Below are 17,407 nucleotides of genomic sequence, written 5' to 3'. Positions count from 1 at the left end.
CATGCATAAACTATAAATGGAAAAAGATGAACAAAAATAGTCGGATTTACCTTCGAAAGATCGAATCGCGAATCGCCTCTCCTATCGCCTCTCGAGTCGCCTCTCCTCTCCTCTGTTTTTTTTTTCTGGTTTCGCGAAAATGAATTGGTTTGTTCTCACCAGACCGAAACCCATTGCCAAACCGGACGAATCACGTGCTGCCAGCACACTAAGGACTCAATCCTTAATTCTCTTATTTAAGGATTAATCCTTAGCCCATCCGCGGTTTATATTATATTTTTAATCAAAACCCTTAAGGATTATGACTAAAGATTCCACTAACATACCGCGTTGGACTTGCTCTAAGAACACTTAGACCATTTTGTTATTTTCACCTCTAGAATAGAGAAACTCTATAATAGAGGTGGAATATGTTCTAATGTATTTCTCTAAAATAACAATTTATATTTTATAGAGTAAAAAATAGAGGAATGCTATTTTTTTCTCCTATAAATAGAGGAAAAAATAAATATCTCTATTAGATTTCACTGCTATTATAGAGGTGAAAATAGCAACGAGTTAGAGATGCTCTTAAAATTTAGAACTTTTAGATTTATTTGAATAGAATGCTAATAACACTTGGAACTATGGTTATATGTTGGAATAAAAGAATTTGAAACAAATTATTGTTGTGCACACGATTTGTAAAAGCTAAATATGAAAACTCATGTGAGACACGGAATCGAAGTCTGATGATCTAATTCAACTCTGAATAGACTGAACCTGATTGTGTGAATCTATAATCCATTAATGAAAGTCATGTATACTTTAGCTTCTCCAAGTATACATGACTTCTTAATGAAAGTCATCCACATGAACTTGAGTAATTCCAATAAAAATATAAATTTTGAATAAAAAGTTAACATTTTGGAACTGAAAAGAGAAAGTGAAAGAGAAATGGTTTGTGATATGAAGATATATATATATATATATATATATATATATATATATGTCGATTTTAAGTGGATTTAGAATTTAAAATAGGTTATTCATGCTGGTTAATGTATTGATAATAATGAAAATATTGTAAATAAAAAAAGAAAATAAAAATAATAAAATAAAACAGTCATTTTCGAAAAAAGTTAATAGTATTTTCGTGAATAATTTGAATTTATGGAGTAAATAAAACAAATAATAATTCTAAAAAAATGAGATATTAATTTTGTTTTTGACTTCAAGTTTTTAGGTCATAGCAAAGCTCCCAAATCTATATTATTAAAATTGCTGATAAAACTTTCCAACGGATGGAGAAGTCATTTATAGCACTTGCGGTTTAAGTTTTTTTGCATGCATCATTACATCTTTTAGTTAGATCTTAAATATTGTCTTATAATTTATAAGAAGAACAATACTTAGGTTCACCCCTCAGGTGAACTTATGAATTCACCTCTTTCCTTATTTCAATCATATTGCCATAAATATTAATGTCACATAAATAAATAAATTATAAATTACAAAAGAATAAATTTTAAATCATAAATTCTAAATTCGAACCCTAAACCCAAATCTTAGATCTTAAATTTTAAATCAAACCTTAAACCCTAAACCCAAACCTATACCCTAAACCCAAACTATATACCATAAATCTTAAATCTAAATTTAAATTCTAGATCTAAACTCAAACTATAAACCCTAAATCCAAACTCTAAACCCTAAACCCAAACCCTAAACCCAAACTTTAAACCCTAAATCCTAAACCTTAAACCCAAACTGTAAACTATAAACCCAAAATTTTTCAAATACTTTTGGGTTAATGATCATCAAATGTATTTTCAAATACATTTTAGGGTATAGATTTCGGGTTTATGGTTTACAGTTTGGGTTGAAGGTTTAGGATTTAGGGTTTAGAGTTTGGGTTTAGGGTTTAGAGTTTGGAGTTTGGGTTTAGAGTTTATGGTTTGAGTTTAAGGTCTAGGATTTAAATTTAGATTTAGGATTTAGGGTATATAGTTTGGGTTTAGGGTATAGGTTTGGTTTTAGGGTTTAGGGTTTAAAATTTAAGATCTAAGATTTGGTTTTAGGGTTCGAATTTAGAGTTTATGATTTAAAATTTATTTTATTTGTAATTTATAATTTATTTATTTATGTGACATTAATATTTATGATAATATGATTGAAATGAGGAAAGAAGTGAATTTATAAGTTCACCTCAGGGGTGAACCTAAGTATTGTTCTTATAAGAAACATAGTTTTAGTTTTGGTTAAAATAGTTCATTTTGACAGAAAGACCAATAGACTTTTATAGTCGTTATTAAACGTAATAAGCACCATAATTAGCTTTTAATCAAAACGAACCTGCCTGCTTTTTCACTTTATCATAACATCGTATCGGGTATCTAGACTTTAACCAATAAAAAGAAAAAGGGAGTCAAATTCTTCGGTTACAATGTCAACATTTGTACGACTGAGAGCATGTTAGTTCGTAACTGACACTCAGAATTGGCGACAAATGGCCATCAAACCTACGCTTGTATCCATTTCCTTATTTTGTTCCCATGCAGCATACACTACTACAATTAATTATATTTATGAACACGAGAACAAACATTGATAGATAACCAAAAAAAAAGTATGAAGATGTCTCCAAAATCTGACTCAGACATGACAAGCTTCGACCTATCATCATCACCGAAGCGTCCCACTTACTTCGTCCAAAGCCCATCACGTGACTCCGACAAGTCTTCCTCCGCGGCACTAACTCACCAAACCACTCCGACAGAGTCTCCGTCACACCCATCGTTTGCTAGCCGCATCTCCGGTGGCGGTGGAGGAGGATTCCGGTGGAAAGGGCGGAGGAAATATCACGGCGGAAGATGGCCGCCGGGTGATAAGGAGGAGGAAAGTGGTGATGGTCGGTACGAGGATCTTTATGGAGACAACAGAGGAATCTCAATCGCTACTTGTAGACTTGTTTTGGGAGTTGTAGCGACATTGACTCTCTTCTTTCTTATATGTTCTGTTCTCTTTGCGGCTTCTCAATCGTCCTCCCCGATCGTCTACGTCAAGGTAATTTAATCTTTAACTTTTTTTTTTTTTTTTTGCTAAGACTGTTAATTTCAATTAAGATAAAAGGTTTGTTCTACAAGATCGAAACCTATACAAAAGAGGCTCTGGCAAAAAAGAAAGGTAAAAAACAGAGCAACTTTATCATGAGCAAAGAGAGGGATGGAGGGTCAGATGAGCCAACATGCCATTAGATTCATGAATCGCTTGCGCTTTCGCCAAGCATTAATAGAGTTGATGGTGTGCCTGTCGATCTCCCGGAAGGTAGCTAACGGAGGCGTCAAGGCTTGATTATGCAGCATGTTGTTTCTCTGCTTCCAGATGTTGTAAAACAGAGCCTGAACCACCAGCATACGTAAATGCGACGGCGTCTCGGGCGAAGAAGAAGATAACCACAACACAAGCTCATTCCAATCTGTGAAAACAGGAACCGCATCTCTAAATCTACGTCTAGATTCAGACCATAAAGCCTCAGCAAAGGGGCAAGAGAGCATGAGATGGTCCCTTGTTTCCGGCTGAGAAGAGCAGATACAGCAGACTGATGGGATTTGCATTCCCCAGGCCGCGAGTCGAGAACGGGTTGGAAGCCTATTCAAGTTCGTAACCCACATGTGGAAGGCATGCTTTGGAGTCGCGCCACTGAACCAGATATGTTTTGAAAACGGCTGGTGGGGGGCATGATGTCTTAGTACTTCCCAAGTCTTCGCCGAGGAGAAGGTACGGTTGACGTCACCCTCTGTTGACCATCCAAACATGTCTGGACCTCTATCAATAGTTGGTAACGGAAAGTTCGTGAGGAAAATGTGGAGGGTAACCTCATGTTCCGATCTGGGGTGCGGGAGTCGCCAGCCATGCTCATTGCAAGCATCCGCAACAGAGGCCTCCAAACAGATTTGCAGTCTTCGGGTTCCATCACCCCCAAAAACGTTTATGAGGGGACCTAGAGGTGTCCAGTTGTCAAACCAGAAGCTCGTGGTGTATCCATCATTGACATCGCTAACTAGGAACCGCGAGGTGAGATCTCGAAGTCGAAGAAGACAACGCCAGTTCCATGACATGCTCTGGTTTTCACTTTGGGACCAGAAGCTGTAGGATGTTGGGCAGTTATGGTATCTATGCCAAGCCACCCAAAGAGAGCAGCTACCTGAAAACAGAAGCCAAGCAAAGCGTAGAAGCAGAGTTAGGTTCCATCTTCTGAAACTCCGGAGGCCAAGACCTCCTTCTTGCTTAGGTAGGCAAACGATGCTCCAAGCGACTTTTGCATTAGCTCGCCTATCAGTTGACCCAGACCAAAGGAAACGGGAGCATAAGGATTCAATCCTACTTATACATCCTTTTGGTAATAGGAAAGTGGAGGTCCAAAAGATGACAGTTCCAGAGATTACTGTCTTGATTAATAGACAGCGGCCCGCAAAAGAGAGAGACTTTGTCGCCCAGTGATTGAATCTTCTATTCAATTTATCCAACAGCGGAGAATACTCCGAGATTCGAAGCTTTCTATGCGTCAAGGGGAGACCCAAGTATCGTATGGGGAAAGTGCCAAGAGGAAAGCCATAAGCGGTGAGCTGTACTGCTTCTTCTGCACTCAAACCCGCATGAAACAACTCTGTTTTCTCTCTGTTCATATTGAGTCCCGACCAGCCAGCAAAGTCATCTAGAGTTTCCGTGATACCATGCAGCGAAGAGCTACCCCCATCAAAGAAGACCATCACATCATCAGCAAACATCAAGTGAGATATACCCAAGTCCTCTGTCTTTGGGTGATATTTGATGTAACCCGAATTGTATCTCGAGCGTAGGAGACATGAGAATACTTCCATGGCAAGCACAAATAGGTACGGAGAGAGCGGATCCCCCTGACGCAGGCCCTGCGTACTGTTGAAGTAACCACCAGTATGTCCATTGACAGAGATCGAGAAGGAAGCGGTGCTAATGCATTCATAGATCCAGTCAATGAATAGCTCAGGTATATTTATCCCTCGTAGAGCAGCAATAACAAAATCCCATCTCAGGGTGTCAAAAGCTTTTCTGAGGTCGACCTTAAGCATCCCACTTGGGTCCACATTAGCAGTGTTATATCCGTGGACTATCTCTGTGGCTAGGAGAACGTTTTCGGACAGGAGACGGCCTGGAAGGAAAGCAGATTGAGAGTGTCCAATTGCTGCGTTGAGAATCCCTTTTAAGCGCTCAGCTAGCAACTTTGAGATGACTTTATAGGAGGTGTTTAGACAGGAGATAGGCCTGAAATCAGAAGTCTTTGAGGCGTTCGTGATCTTAGGGATGAGCACAAGATTTGTAGCATTCATCTGCTTCAGGAGCTTTCCTGAGTTGAAGAACTCAGCAACTGCAGCAGTGACTTCTCCTCCTACAACTGACCAACAGCTTTTAAAAAATTCTGGCGAGTATCCATCCGGTCCACTAGCCTTGTTGTGAGGAAGGGAGAAGAAAGCAGCCCGAATATCTTCACTTGTGAAGGGAGCTAGCAAGCCTGTCAGCTGAGTTGCAGAGCAAGAAAACTCCAAGAGAGATGATATATCGTCCTGAATAAAGAGAGGAGGCTCAACCGGCTTTCCAAGGATATTGGTGAAGTAGTTGACACATAGATTCTGAATATCTTCTTGAGATTCATATCTGGTTCCCACCTCGTCAACTAGGTAGTGAATATGATTGGAGGACTGCCTAGCGCTTGCCATTCGATGGAAGTATGGAGTGTTCCTGTCCCCAACTGTTGCCCAAGTAACTCTCGATCTCTGATAAAAGAAGGATTCCTCAGCAGATGATAGAACTCTCCATTTTTCCTGGATGGCTAGTTCGATTTCAGCATTAGCAGGAGAGGGATCATTAAGAGTGTTGATTTGAGCTGAAGCAAGAGCCTCAGAAACCTCGATAACTCGCTTCTCAATATCTGAGAAATTATCCTTACTGAACTCCCTTATCACCTTCTTTAGAGATTTTAATTTTCTGGCCAGGCGAAACATAGCAGAGCCTCTGATACTGAAAGAAAACCAATGGTGCGCTACCAGCGGCAAGAAATTTTCATTCAGGAGCAGAAAGTTGAAGAAGCGAAAGGGCTTTTTTTGCCTAGGAGCACCAGTTTGCAAGGAGATTGACATGGAAGCATGATCAGAGAAGGCCGGTTCCCCAAAGACTGCCAGGGATAGAGGAAACGATTGCAGCCATTCTTCATTTACTAAAACTCTGTCTAGTTTTTTTGCTATCGGTTCATTGCGCCTTTTGTTCCACCAAGTGTGAGAGGAGCCTCTGAAAGAGAGATCTGCAAGACCCGCTTGGGAGAGAGAGTCTGCAAACAAACGAGTAGGCAGGTCCATATTTGGGTTGGTGGCCACTGAGTTCTCAGAGGGGCGGAGAACTTGATTGAAGTCACCGAGAACAGCCCAAGGTTTGCCGCAAATCCGCTGGTCTGCTGCAACAGTTAGAAGATCATTCCATAGAGTTCTCCTAATCGACTCCTCAGTAGAAGCATACACAAAAGAGATAATCATAGAAGTAGCAGAATCAGGGAGTTTTACTTCACAGCAGATCATTTGAAGAGACTTGTAGAAGACATTCATCTGAACACTAGGATGCCAAGTAATCCAGATTTTTCCTAAATTCGAGAATGCATAGTTGTTATCATATAACCAACCCGGTAAAACTGCATTCAAAAACTTTTGTTGCTTTCCTTGCTGTACATGGGTCTCAATGAGACTCCCAAAAAGGCAATTCCTACTCCGAGTCCATTTTTTGAAACCATTCCGATGCGATAAATTGTTGAATCCCCGCACATTCCAGCAAAAAATTATTTCTGTACACATAAAAAAATTTTTTAGTTGTTTTTGGAGCCTTTGCCCCGACCACCTCTGGATCTTCTCTTCGTTCGAACAGGGATGTATTGTCCTTCCTCTTCTTCGGAGTCAGAGGAGAACACATCAGATGAATCCGATTCCACTTCCGAGACAGATAACTCTCCTTGCATAGTAGGAGCTTCTTGCGCTGTTGAAGTGGATGGAAGGGATGACTTAATTCCAGGATCATCTGTGGCGAAATTCTCTTCTGGTGAGCCTCGATCCTCTGGAGATTTACCTTCCTGCTCTGCTGTGAGAGAGGGAGCAGGCATGCCATGAATAGGGGCAGGGACCTTCTTCTTATGTTTCAGGTTCTGTTTTTGATCACGCTTCTTCTCTCCTTTCTTATGGACATGGCCCTTTGATCGGGGGCAGGACTCCGAGGAATGTGTAGTTGACTTACAGCCCTTGCAGGTGATCGGAGCAGAGGGGCAGCGTTTAACTGTGTGGCCAACCTCTTTGCAGTGAGTACAGACCGGTGGCATCCAAGGGCTAGACACTGTCACACGAGCTATATCACCAGAGTCGAACTGCACGTTTACCGCTTCCGGGAGCGGTTCTCTTGGGTCAATAATAGTGAAAACCTTTGCCACGTCCAGTATGGTTTTGTTTGCAGTGGCGGGATGGAGGTACTTGGGGTGTCCAACCAAGCCAGCTATCCGTTCAAGGCCATCTTCGTTGAAAAACTGCAAAGGAACATTGCGGAGTTCAAGCCAGATCGGAGCCGAAGTGAGCGCTGGCTTTTCTGGTAGGAAGCCTGGTTCCCAATGGGCGACGAACATGGTTTGGCCTTCAAACTGCCAGAGCCCCTGAGAGATAACATGCTTGCGAGTTTCAGCGTTTGGGATACGAAACAAGAAGGCATGTCCTTCGAGTTTGGAGACCGTAATGTCTCTAAACCGTTTGCTCCATATGCCATTTGCAATGGAGTGGATGAGACCTTGCGCTGGCGGGTCAGAATAAAACTGGCCAATAACAAAGCACTCCCATGATTTCTTATTCTTCTCGATGACGGAATTTGGAATTTTGACACACAGTTCCCCTGAGGGAAGCGTAAATGGTTCTCCTTTCTTTTCCAAATTCTTTGTTCTGCCTCTTCCTTTGAACAGCCCTACCCACTCATCACCCGGTTTAACCGTAGGAGGAGCAGGGGGGTCGTGTAAAGCTTTCGTTGCTTTACTTGGGGGGTCGACATCTTGTAGCTGCAGAGCAGGCTCTGGGTTCCCCACCGTTGCAAGGAGCGCAGATTTAGTTGACGGGACCTCAGCAGAGACCCCATCGATTTGTTCCTCGGAGCACGTAACAGTAGCTCCTTGGATTTGTGCTTCTGGGCTCTCCACGGTTGTGAGGGGCGCAGACTGTACTTCAGGTGTATCTGGAGTGACCTCTACAACTGGTATTATGGGGCTAGACGGAATCACGACGGGGCCCTTGGGGGATGCGTCGGTTGCGTCTGTTTCGCTGAGCACTGTAGCATCAAGCTTTGGCTGTAGATCTAGGATGGGGCTTGTGTCCGAGCCAGCTTCCTCAGCGGCTACAAGGTCACAATTGTCCGGGGTAGAGCGAGCAGAAGTCTGGGAGGAGTTCTGTTGGTTAACGCCGGAGGATTTGGAGGATGAGGAGGGTGAAGACGAGTGAGATCTCCTTGACGAAGATGGCTTCGGCTTCTTCTTTTTTGTCATGATGAAACAGAGAGAGGACGGCGGAATAGGAGCACAATTCCGACGCCGGGAGAGACGTCGGAGATGAGCTGCGAAGGAACTCACGGCTGACGGTCGGAAATCGCCTTATCCAGAAGAGGACCGATGAGAACTCACGGTCGGAAATCGCCTTACTTAAATATTTCTTCAAAAAAAGAACTCCACTTTCATCAAACTGTTTAGGGTTAACTTTTTATAGTGACTAGCCCCACCGCTTGCGCGGCCCCAAATCCAGGAAATCCCTCCCCTCCGGCTTGGACCTACGGATTAATGTATAGTCCGCTTGCCCCTACTCGTATGGGGAAACCCCTCCGGCTTGGACCTACGGTTGGTATACACCGCTTGCCCCTACTCGTATGAGGAAGGATTTATTTGGAGAGGCATAGTACCACCCTGCTATCCCCGAGAATCGAACTGGCGACCTCGGGTAGACATGTGTGAGAAGATTCGCTGGTAACCACTAGGCCACCAACGCTTCTCGTCTTTAACTTATATATATTGAATGAATACATATTTTTTTTTAACAAAAAAAGTTATATACATAGCAAGAACCACTGAAGATCGCGAATGTTTTCAAGCCTCTGTTAAGTTTTTTTTTCTTTTCTAAGCCGTTATGTAGTGGCATTGGTGAACGCTAAGAACATTTTCAACAAAATAAAATCAATTGTAATTATGTGCATGCAGTTACGTTTACATGTGAAAACTTTTTTATTTAAATAAATCGCATTCTTAAGTTAGTAAATCTTTGTGCGGTTTCCATAAAAATATTTGGATTACTGTAAAAGAATTAACAAAAAAAAATTGAAATATAAAGATTTTTTTTTTGCTAACTTGAAATATAAAGATTTGTGGTTTCAATATGCATATGCAAGCGCAACAAATAAACATATCTTAACTATGCTTTTGATTGGTTATTTGCATTTACTTTTGAAAGCTTTTACCTTATTTAGTAGAGCATTTTTTTCTTTCAAATAATACCACAAAGAACATCCACAACACCACCGTATAATTTACTATAAAATGAAGTGAAAAATGCAGTAAATTATGCAGTTGAATTGAAGATGTTCTAACCTTTAATCTTTAGAGAAATGCATAAATTTGCGTTTGAAGTAGACGCTAGTTCGCTACTTAAGTCTAGCTAAAGTTCTATAATTAAGTGTTTTAACTTTTTACATGCTTGTGCTAAATAGGGTGTGAATGTGCATAACTTTTACTACTGGGAAGGTTTAGACAACACAGGAGTTCCTACAAAGATCATGAACATCAAATGTTCAGTGCAGATCACAACACACAATCCTTCTACATTCTTCGGCATTCACGTCAGCTCCTCTCCTATAAAACTCATCTACTCTCGTCAATTCACATTTGCCACTGCTCAGCTAAATAGTTATTACCAACCAAAACAAAGAAACCACACATCTAGGATCGACCTCATTGGCTCCAAGGTTCCACTCTACGGTGCAGGAGCGGACATAGCTGCTTCAGACAACAATGGCGGAGTTCCCTTGAAGTTGGAGTTCGAGATCCGATCACGTGCTAATATTGTCGGAAGCTTAGTCAAGTCTAGGCATAGGAAACATCTCTCTTGCTTCTTCCTCATCTCCTCCAACACCACATTTGTAAAATTCACCCACAAGACTTGTAGTTAAACAGACATTTCTTCATTTTAATTTTCTAATTCATTTTAATGTACTAATAACTTGTTTTTTTTTTTAATTTCTGAAAAAATAAAAAAAAATTATAAACTAAGTTTGTCAAAACGGAATGTTCCAAGTCACGTTTTGTTCGGATCTTTTTAATAAAAAAAAAATTGGACTTAATATATAAAGAAAAACAAATGAAAATAGCATGTGGAACCAACCAATTGTAAAACTGATATGGAGCAGATCAAGGAGATAAACATGGGAGAACATTTCTTACTTCTAATTATCCATCCACATTAAAAGAACGTAAGAGTTGTTTCCAAGCAAGAACCAGTGAGAAGAAAAAAGATGATGGACGCTACGTCTGAATCAGAAAGAACAAGCCTGGACCTATCAATCTCATCACCAAAACAAGCTTACTACGTTGAGAGCCCATCAAGCGTGTCCCAAGTATACGATGGAGACAAATCATCTTCCGCTGCTTCACTCATTCAGGTTCAGACCCCAAACTACACCATCCTCACAGAGTCACGTCTCTCTTCTTCAAGCCGCACCTCCAATGGGACAAGCGGTGTGGGGTTCCGGTGGAAAGGGAGCTCCAGGAGGAGAGACATGTATTGGCTGGAGAGGCATTACACGATTGACGAAGAGGAAGTGTATGAAGACAACAGAGGATTGTCGGTTGGACAATGCAGAGCGGTTATGGTAATACTGGGGATTGTGGTTGTGTTCTCTGTTTTCTGCTCTGTTTTGTGGGGAGCTTCCCATCCTTTCTCTCCTATTGTCTCTGTCAAGAGCTTTAGCCTCCATAGCTTTTACTACGGAGAGGGAATAGACAGAACAGGTGTTGCGACCAAGATTCTGAGCTTTAACAGCTCTGTGAAAGTGACAATAGACAGTCCTGCTCCTTACTTTGGCATCCATGTCTCTTCTTCTTCTACCTTCAATCTCACCTTCTCTACTCTCACTCTCGCCACTGGTCAGGTACTCTTTTCTTTCAGATTTCACACATTGCTCCTGTGTTACCGTTATATGATTGATCTTTACATTTTGGTTTGTGAAGCTTAAGAGTTATTACCAACCAAGAAAGAGCAAGCACACAGCCATTGTGAAGCTTATTGGCTCCGAGGTTCCACTGTACGGAGCAGGACCAAACTTAGCGGCTTCCGACAAGAAGGGAAGAGTTCCAGTGAAGTTGGAGTTTGAGATCAGATCGCAAGGGAATCTTTTGGGGAAGCTGGTTAAGTCGAAGCACTTGAACCACATCTCCTGCTCTTTCTATATCTCTTCCTCCAAAACCTCAAAACCCTTAGAATTCACTCATAAGACCTGTAAACATATTACCAAGTGAAAACACCTCTCTATGTTCCTCCACTTTGCAAATAAGATTTGTTTTTTTAGTTTGTTTTAATCTGCAATCTAATTTCCAAGTGTTCAATCTTTTATCCTTCACAAGAAAAGGTACATGGATTTCATTTCTATGTGCACCACAAGTGTTTCAAAAGAAATGCAAAAATAAAATAAAAACGTTCCAAATATGCTCTATTGCGGTATGTCAACAGCACAGCCACCTTCTAGCACTGTCCCGTTTACTCTGTTTGGTGGCCAATACCGAAAAACTGACCGTCCTATAATATTCTTCAAAGGCAGAGGTCCCCTGAAGACAACAACATCACAAGTTTTCCAGAATAAAGAACAGTCCAAGAAGAAGCTATATATATATTCATGATGCGTATCCACAAAACATATTTTTTAAAAAGGCCTCTCACCAAACGTGCGAATCATAACTGTTGTTCCGGTTGTCACCCATCACAAAGACTGAGTTCTCTGGTACCCGCTACAAATGTTTGAAGTAACAGCCAAAATCAGAAAAGAAGAATAACCCCTCCCAAAAGGCTTATTGAAAGGCAACGAAGATACACTTACAACAGGTGTCATTTCATAACCAGGAGGCTCCAAGATGAAACTTTCATTCCGAGGAACACCGTTAACCATCAGTTTCCCATTATGAACCTACACTAATTATGTATAAGTCTCTTCATTAGTAAGAAGAGTTAAGGAACATGATCATAGTACCTCTACAAGGTCGCCTTCTTTGGCAACAATGCGTTTAATGAAAACATCAGCATCAGTGTAGCCAACTTCCTGAAGAACCGGTGGACTTTTGAAGATTACAATGTCGTTTGCACATGGCTTCCTGAAATAATAACTCACCTGCACCCACACACACAAACCATCCCCCACATCTTATTAACAATAAACCATCAATGGAACATTTGTAACCAGACAACATTATTCTATAACAATGTTCTAAAAATCGCTGGGCGGTGATTAGGCGTTTTATAAAGGATTATTGTTTATGTGGGCGCCTAGGCCGATTTTTCGGACGCCTAGACCGATTTTTAAATAAATCGCTTTAAAAAATTGTTTCGTTCTATAGTAAGATTGAAACAATAAAAACATAACCTTCTCTGCAACCAATCTGTCTCCGACATCAAAAGTAGGATACATGGACAAGGAAGGAATGTATCTTGGTTCTGCAATAAAATATCGAAACGCCAAAGACACTGTGATAGCCAAGAACACAGTCTTGGCATCGTCCGACGTGAAATCCAGCCATTCCGGAAACAGTCTGTTTTTCTCCACCTCCACTTCACTGCCTTCGTCGTCATCACCGTTATCTCCGCCGTCGCCTCCTTCGCCGTTACCGCCGCCGGAGTCTAACGGCGGGGCGGACTTCGCTGTCTCGCTAGAATCTTTGAGTCCGTGGCAGCCCAGATTCCGACGGTTTGGATGTGTTGCTTTGAAAGTGAGAGGAGGGAGGGGAACGGATTGAGATTGGTTGGTGAAGTTGAGACGAGGAATTGGATTATTATTATTAGAGTTTTTGAAAAATCTGGAATTGGAATTGGAATGGGATGTGAGAAGAGAGAGGGAGGGAGTGGGGAAGTGAAGAGATATCATCCTCATCAACGAGCTATTTCTCTGATTTCTTTCTTTCTTTTTGATTCTTGTGTGCTTGCTATGAGGTTACTTCATCATCTTCTTCTTTTTTTTCCCCTTTTTGTTATGATAGGGGAGTTAAGTGTTTAAAAAATAATAATTTATGTTCTTTTTTTGAACACTAATAATTTATGTTCAAAAAAGAAAAGATCCCCCTTTAACTCGAAATTTTATTAAATTTTTAATAATAAAAACATCATGGATTACAAAAACGAACAGAGAATATTGATATCTCCGAAAAATAATAATCCAAAAGAGGAAAACAAAGTAATATAGAATAATACGAAAAATAAACATTAAAAAGACATAGGTACTAAAGCTGGAACTGATGGACTGATCATAACTTCAAGGACCAAAAGACATGAGACTGAAAATAACCAAAAGACTAATGACTTAAGCAAATTCAACCCTGAAAGGTACACCACCAAACCAAAACATGCACAACATCAGTAGAAACATGTGCGAGGATAAACTTACATCAACACTAGAGACCATTGCAAAACAGAGGCGATGCAGAAATAATTCGAAACAAAACACCAACTTCAAGGACCTACGAACTTGAAAAGCTTAAGGGAAAAACATCGGCGAAGATTTACAGGTCTTACACGCAGACACTCGTTAGACAGAGTAGCAATCTACAGAGCTAAATTGGTTACCTCGTCGCAAGAGAAAACCTACAAATCAAACCCACTACTTAATCTTGAAACACTCACCCAATCCATGGTGGATAGAGGAAAGGGCTAGTAGATACCTCCACAGCAAATATACCTTACACCGATGAATCCATAAAACTAGAACCAGGTGAAAACAAATTGACCATAACTGCAAGCGATTGAAGAGAAAACAGAAGTACCACAACTCAAATCTAAAGTAACCCTCGACTTGAAAACAACCGATGAACCATACACTCCAATTTCAAAACCAACAGCAATATATCCCAAGCGATAAAAGAGGAGAATTGTCCGGTTCCGATGTTAACAAAGCCACCGAAACCGGCCGTTGAGAATCTTGACTATCTTCTCTCTCCCTCTGACGGCTTTCAAAAAAGAAAAGATCAGTAATCAGGAAAATTATAGAACTATAAAACTAGTTTCGACAAAGAATAAAATAAAACTGGAATTAAAGGGTTAATTTGTAAGTGATTTAGCGCATGACTGGTTCAAACGTAGCGGTTGTGGTTGCGGTTAGCGGATGTGGGTGTGGTTACGGTTTCAAACATTATGTAGCGTTTTGTATGACTGACATAACGTTTAAAAATTATTGCGCTTGCGAGATATTTGTGACTGGTTGATTATGAGATATTCTGTTTAATAACAAATTACTAATATAAACATATTATAACATTATAAAATATAAAAAATACTTTTATGATAAAATATAATAATTATTAATATAATATGATTAATAATATTATTATGTTTAATTATTTAATTTTTAATTAGTTGAAATTTATAATTTTAATAATATTTTTTGAAGATTTATATTAAAATGTGTATATATTTTTAATATTTTCATTTTAATTTTAAAATATTTAGAGATTTTTTTATCCACTCGCAAACGCCCGCAACAGCAAGCGCTAGCTAGAACCAACTTTTAATTTCAGAGGTTCGGAGCGATTTGAAACGATTTGTATCGGTTTGTATGATTTTTTGAAATGCTATCAATTGCTACCAACCGTAAAAGCTGCGTTTGCAGGTGGTAACGAGAAAACCAGTCAAGTCCTTAATAGTGCTCTTTTTACAATCCAAATTATTTTTAAAACAACTTTTTTTCAAATCATGTTTTGTAACTTTTTTTGATGACATACATTTTCGTTCCCTCTTTTGTGAAGTCAGATTTTTCCTTTCTATTTGTTTACTTTTGGCCGTAAAAAGCAAAAATTTTAAATTACTAGATGATTTTCCAAAATATCGCGAGGTAATATCGTTTAAATATTAATTAAGATAAGTAATTTTGTATATATATAAAATTTATAATAATTTTGATAAATCAAATCTGCTGATTAAAATTTATAGAAAATTTTAGATTGGTTAATAATAGAAGAATAACTTTAAATTTGTTATATTGCATTAAATATCTTAACACATGTATTTCATAGTTATGAGAAAAGTAAAAAAAAATTAAAAAGAGATTTTCCACATATGTGTTGCTTTTTTGAAACTGACTACCATATATGAGTTGTGATATATATACATATATTTCTAATATTTAAGTTTAACAAGATTCTATTATATAGATATATAATATAAATTTATTTTGGGATTTTAACCAATATTACCTATTATGTACAGTATAGTTGTGTACACTGTTAATCAATAATATAAAATTAATTTCAAGACATTTTGAAATATAGGTGATTATTGGTTGGACTTTAACTTATTATTTTATTTATTTACTTTTTAAATCAATATTCCTAACCAATCATGATGTAGTTTTATTTTTAAAATTAAAACCTATGTACATCATCTAAAAAAAATTTGTTTATGCTTTATTTATTTATATTAAAACAATTATTAAATTGATTTAAAAGCTGTAGTGCCTTTTTTACAACAAAATAACATAAAGCTACAACATAAAAAAATACTGACTAAATCCAATAAAAAAACTTTCTACACCTACGATCCAACCAATCATCCTAAATACATAAGACATCTCTTAAATATTCTCAAGATATAAATATGTTTGTTTAATTTTATATTGAATATAACATATTACTTAATAAAGTTAGGGTTCTAATCAATATATATATATATATATATATATATATATATATATAATATAAAAATAAATTCAGATAACTTAAAGAAATTTCAAGATATATATATATATATATATATATGATTTCGTTCTTTTATAGCTACAACTTTATATTTCAAATGAAAAGGAAAATCATGCAAACTGCAATCAAATATAAGATTATTTCATTATAATTAGTTATTTAAAATAAACTATAGATTAGTTATTTAAAATAAACTATACATATTAAAAACATTAATCTTTATATTCTATTAAAACATTAATTTAATATTACATCAAGCAAAATATTTAATATAATATAATACATTTTCTGAAGATGTATTCTTGGAATTATGTTCTTATTATTTATACATGTACTAAGGATATAATACATATTATACTTATAATTAGATGAAATTAGTCTAACAGGCAATATATAGATGAAACTTAGTTCATTGATATTATTTGTTGAAAATTATGAAAAATCTTAAAGTTTTGATCAATACAGTGACATCTAATTCATTATTTATGGCTAATTCAACATAATTCATAATTAATTAAATCAATATTTTTGACATCTAATTCATTGTGTATAATTAATTGCAAAAATGAAATATATATAATCTAAAAACATGGAAGGATATAGACATTTTTTCAGATTATATTCATCTTTCATTTTACATGTCATTAACATTAAACATGTCACTATTAACAATGTTACTTACATTTGATGGAAAACTTGACTAAATAAAAACTAAAAGGGGATCTTTCTCTTGTTTATACATGTATTCCTTTTTTTCTGTAACATATACATGTATTCTTTTTGGTGTATTTTTTTTTCTTGAAATATCCTTATCTTTTCCTACACATTTCCTTATTTTCTTCCAAAATTTTCTTATATTTTCCTTAAGTAATACCTGAGGTAAAAACAATCTGGATGGATAAAGAAAATCCTAATATGAAAGGAGAAGAAAGAGCAATAAGATTTTTGAACATTCGCTGGTAACTAATTTTGGTACAGGAGAATTGAAAGAAAAACAAAAGATCCTCTTGAATATCTCTATATTTAGTTGAAAAGTATGATTTTACCATAAAAAACCTTGTTTAATTTATCAACATCACATAAAATATCATCTAAATAATTTATAAACAAAAAATTCAAATGTTAGACTGTAAGAGTAGGACCACCAGTCGAGATTGTTTACATTCTGGAAAGTACAAAATTTTATCTCTCTATCAGTTTGGAATTTTGAAAATTTATTATTGTCAACATAGCACTCCAAAAAATAACACAATTAAAATTTATGCAGTGAGATGCATATAATACTCGAACATCTACATTTGAGGCCCTCAATTGACATTACGATACAGATATGGAAGGTAGAATAATCAAAATTAATTTTTTATTTTCTTTTGCTACCTTTGTGTTATAGTACAT

The 17,407-nt window shown here is 37.7% G+C and overlaps 3 protein-coding genes across 3 annotated transcripts; 2 read left to right on the top strand and 1 right to left on the bottom strand.

The window, feature by feature from the left end:
* The first annotated feature begins 2,563 nt into the window (after positions 1-2,563).
* LOC130495205 (uncharacterized) lies at positions 2,564-10,238 on the top strand. The gene is made up of 2 exons (XM_056986525.1): positions 2,564-3,045; positions 9,778-10,238. Exons 1-2 carry the CDS (start codon positions 2,611-2,613, stop codon positions 10,234-10,236), a joined length of 894 nt encoding a protein of 297 aa, XP_056842505.1. The 5' UTR covers positions 2,564-2,610; the 3' UTR covers positions 10,237-10,238.
* Positions 10,239-10,462: 224 nt separating this feature from the next.
* Positions 10,463-11,646, top strand: LOC108857033 (uncharacterized). Its single transcript, XM_018630953.2, has 2 exons — positions 10,463-11,214; positions 11,294-11,646. Exons 1-2 carry the CDS (start codon positions 10,579-10,581, stop codon positions 11,579-11,581), a joined length of 924 nt encoding a protein of 307 aa, XP_018486455.1. The 5' UTR covers positions 10,463-10,578; the 3' UTR covers positions 11,582-11,646.
* LOC108857034 (chloroplast processing peptidase) lies at positions 11,619-13,296 on the bottom strand. Its single transcript, XM_018630954.2, has 5 exons — positions 12,697-13,296; positions 12,307-12,444; positions 12,157-12,243; positions 12,000-12,067; positions 11,619-11,887 (listed from the first exon to the last, which is right to left on the bottom strand). Exons 1-5 carry the CDS (start codon positions 13,198-13,200, stop codon positions 11,773-11,775), a joined length of 912 nt encoding a protein of 303 aa, XP_018486456.1. The 5' UTR covers positions 13,201-13,296; the 3' UTR covers positions 11,619-11,772.
* Positions 13,297-17,407: the final 4,111 nt, after the last annotated feature.

Source organism: Raphanus sativus, chromosome 5 (genome assembly GCF_000801105.2).
Source record: "Raphanus sativus cultivar WK10039 chromosome 5, ASM80110v3, whole genome shotgun sequence".
Taxonomy (NCBI): Eukaryota; Viridiplantae; Streptophyta; class Magnoliopsida; order Brassicales; family Brassicaceae; genus Raphanus; species Raphanus sativus.
The sequence above is the reverse complement of the archived record's forward strand: the minus strand, read 5'-3'. Positions and strand labels throughout refer to the sequence as shown.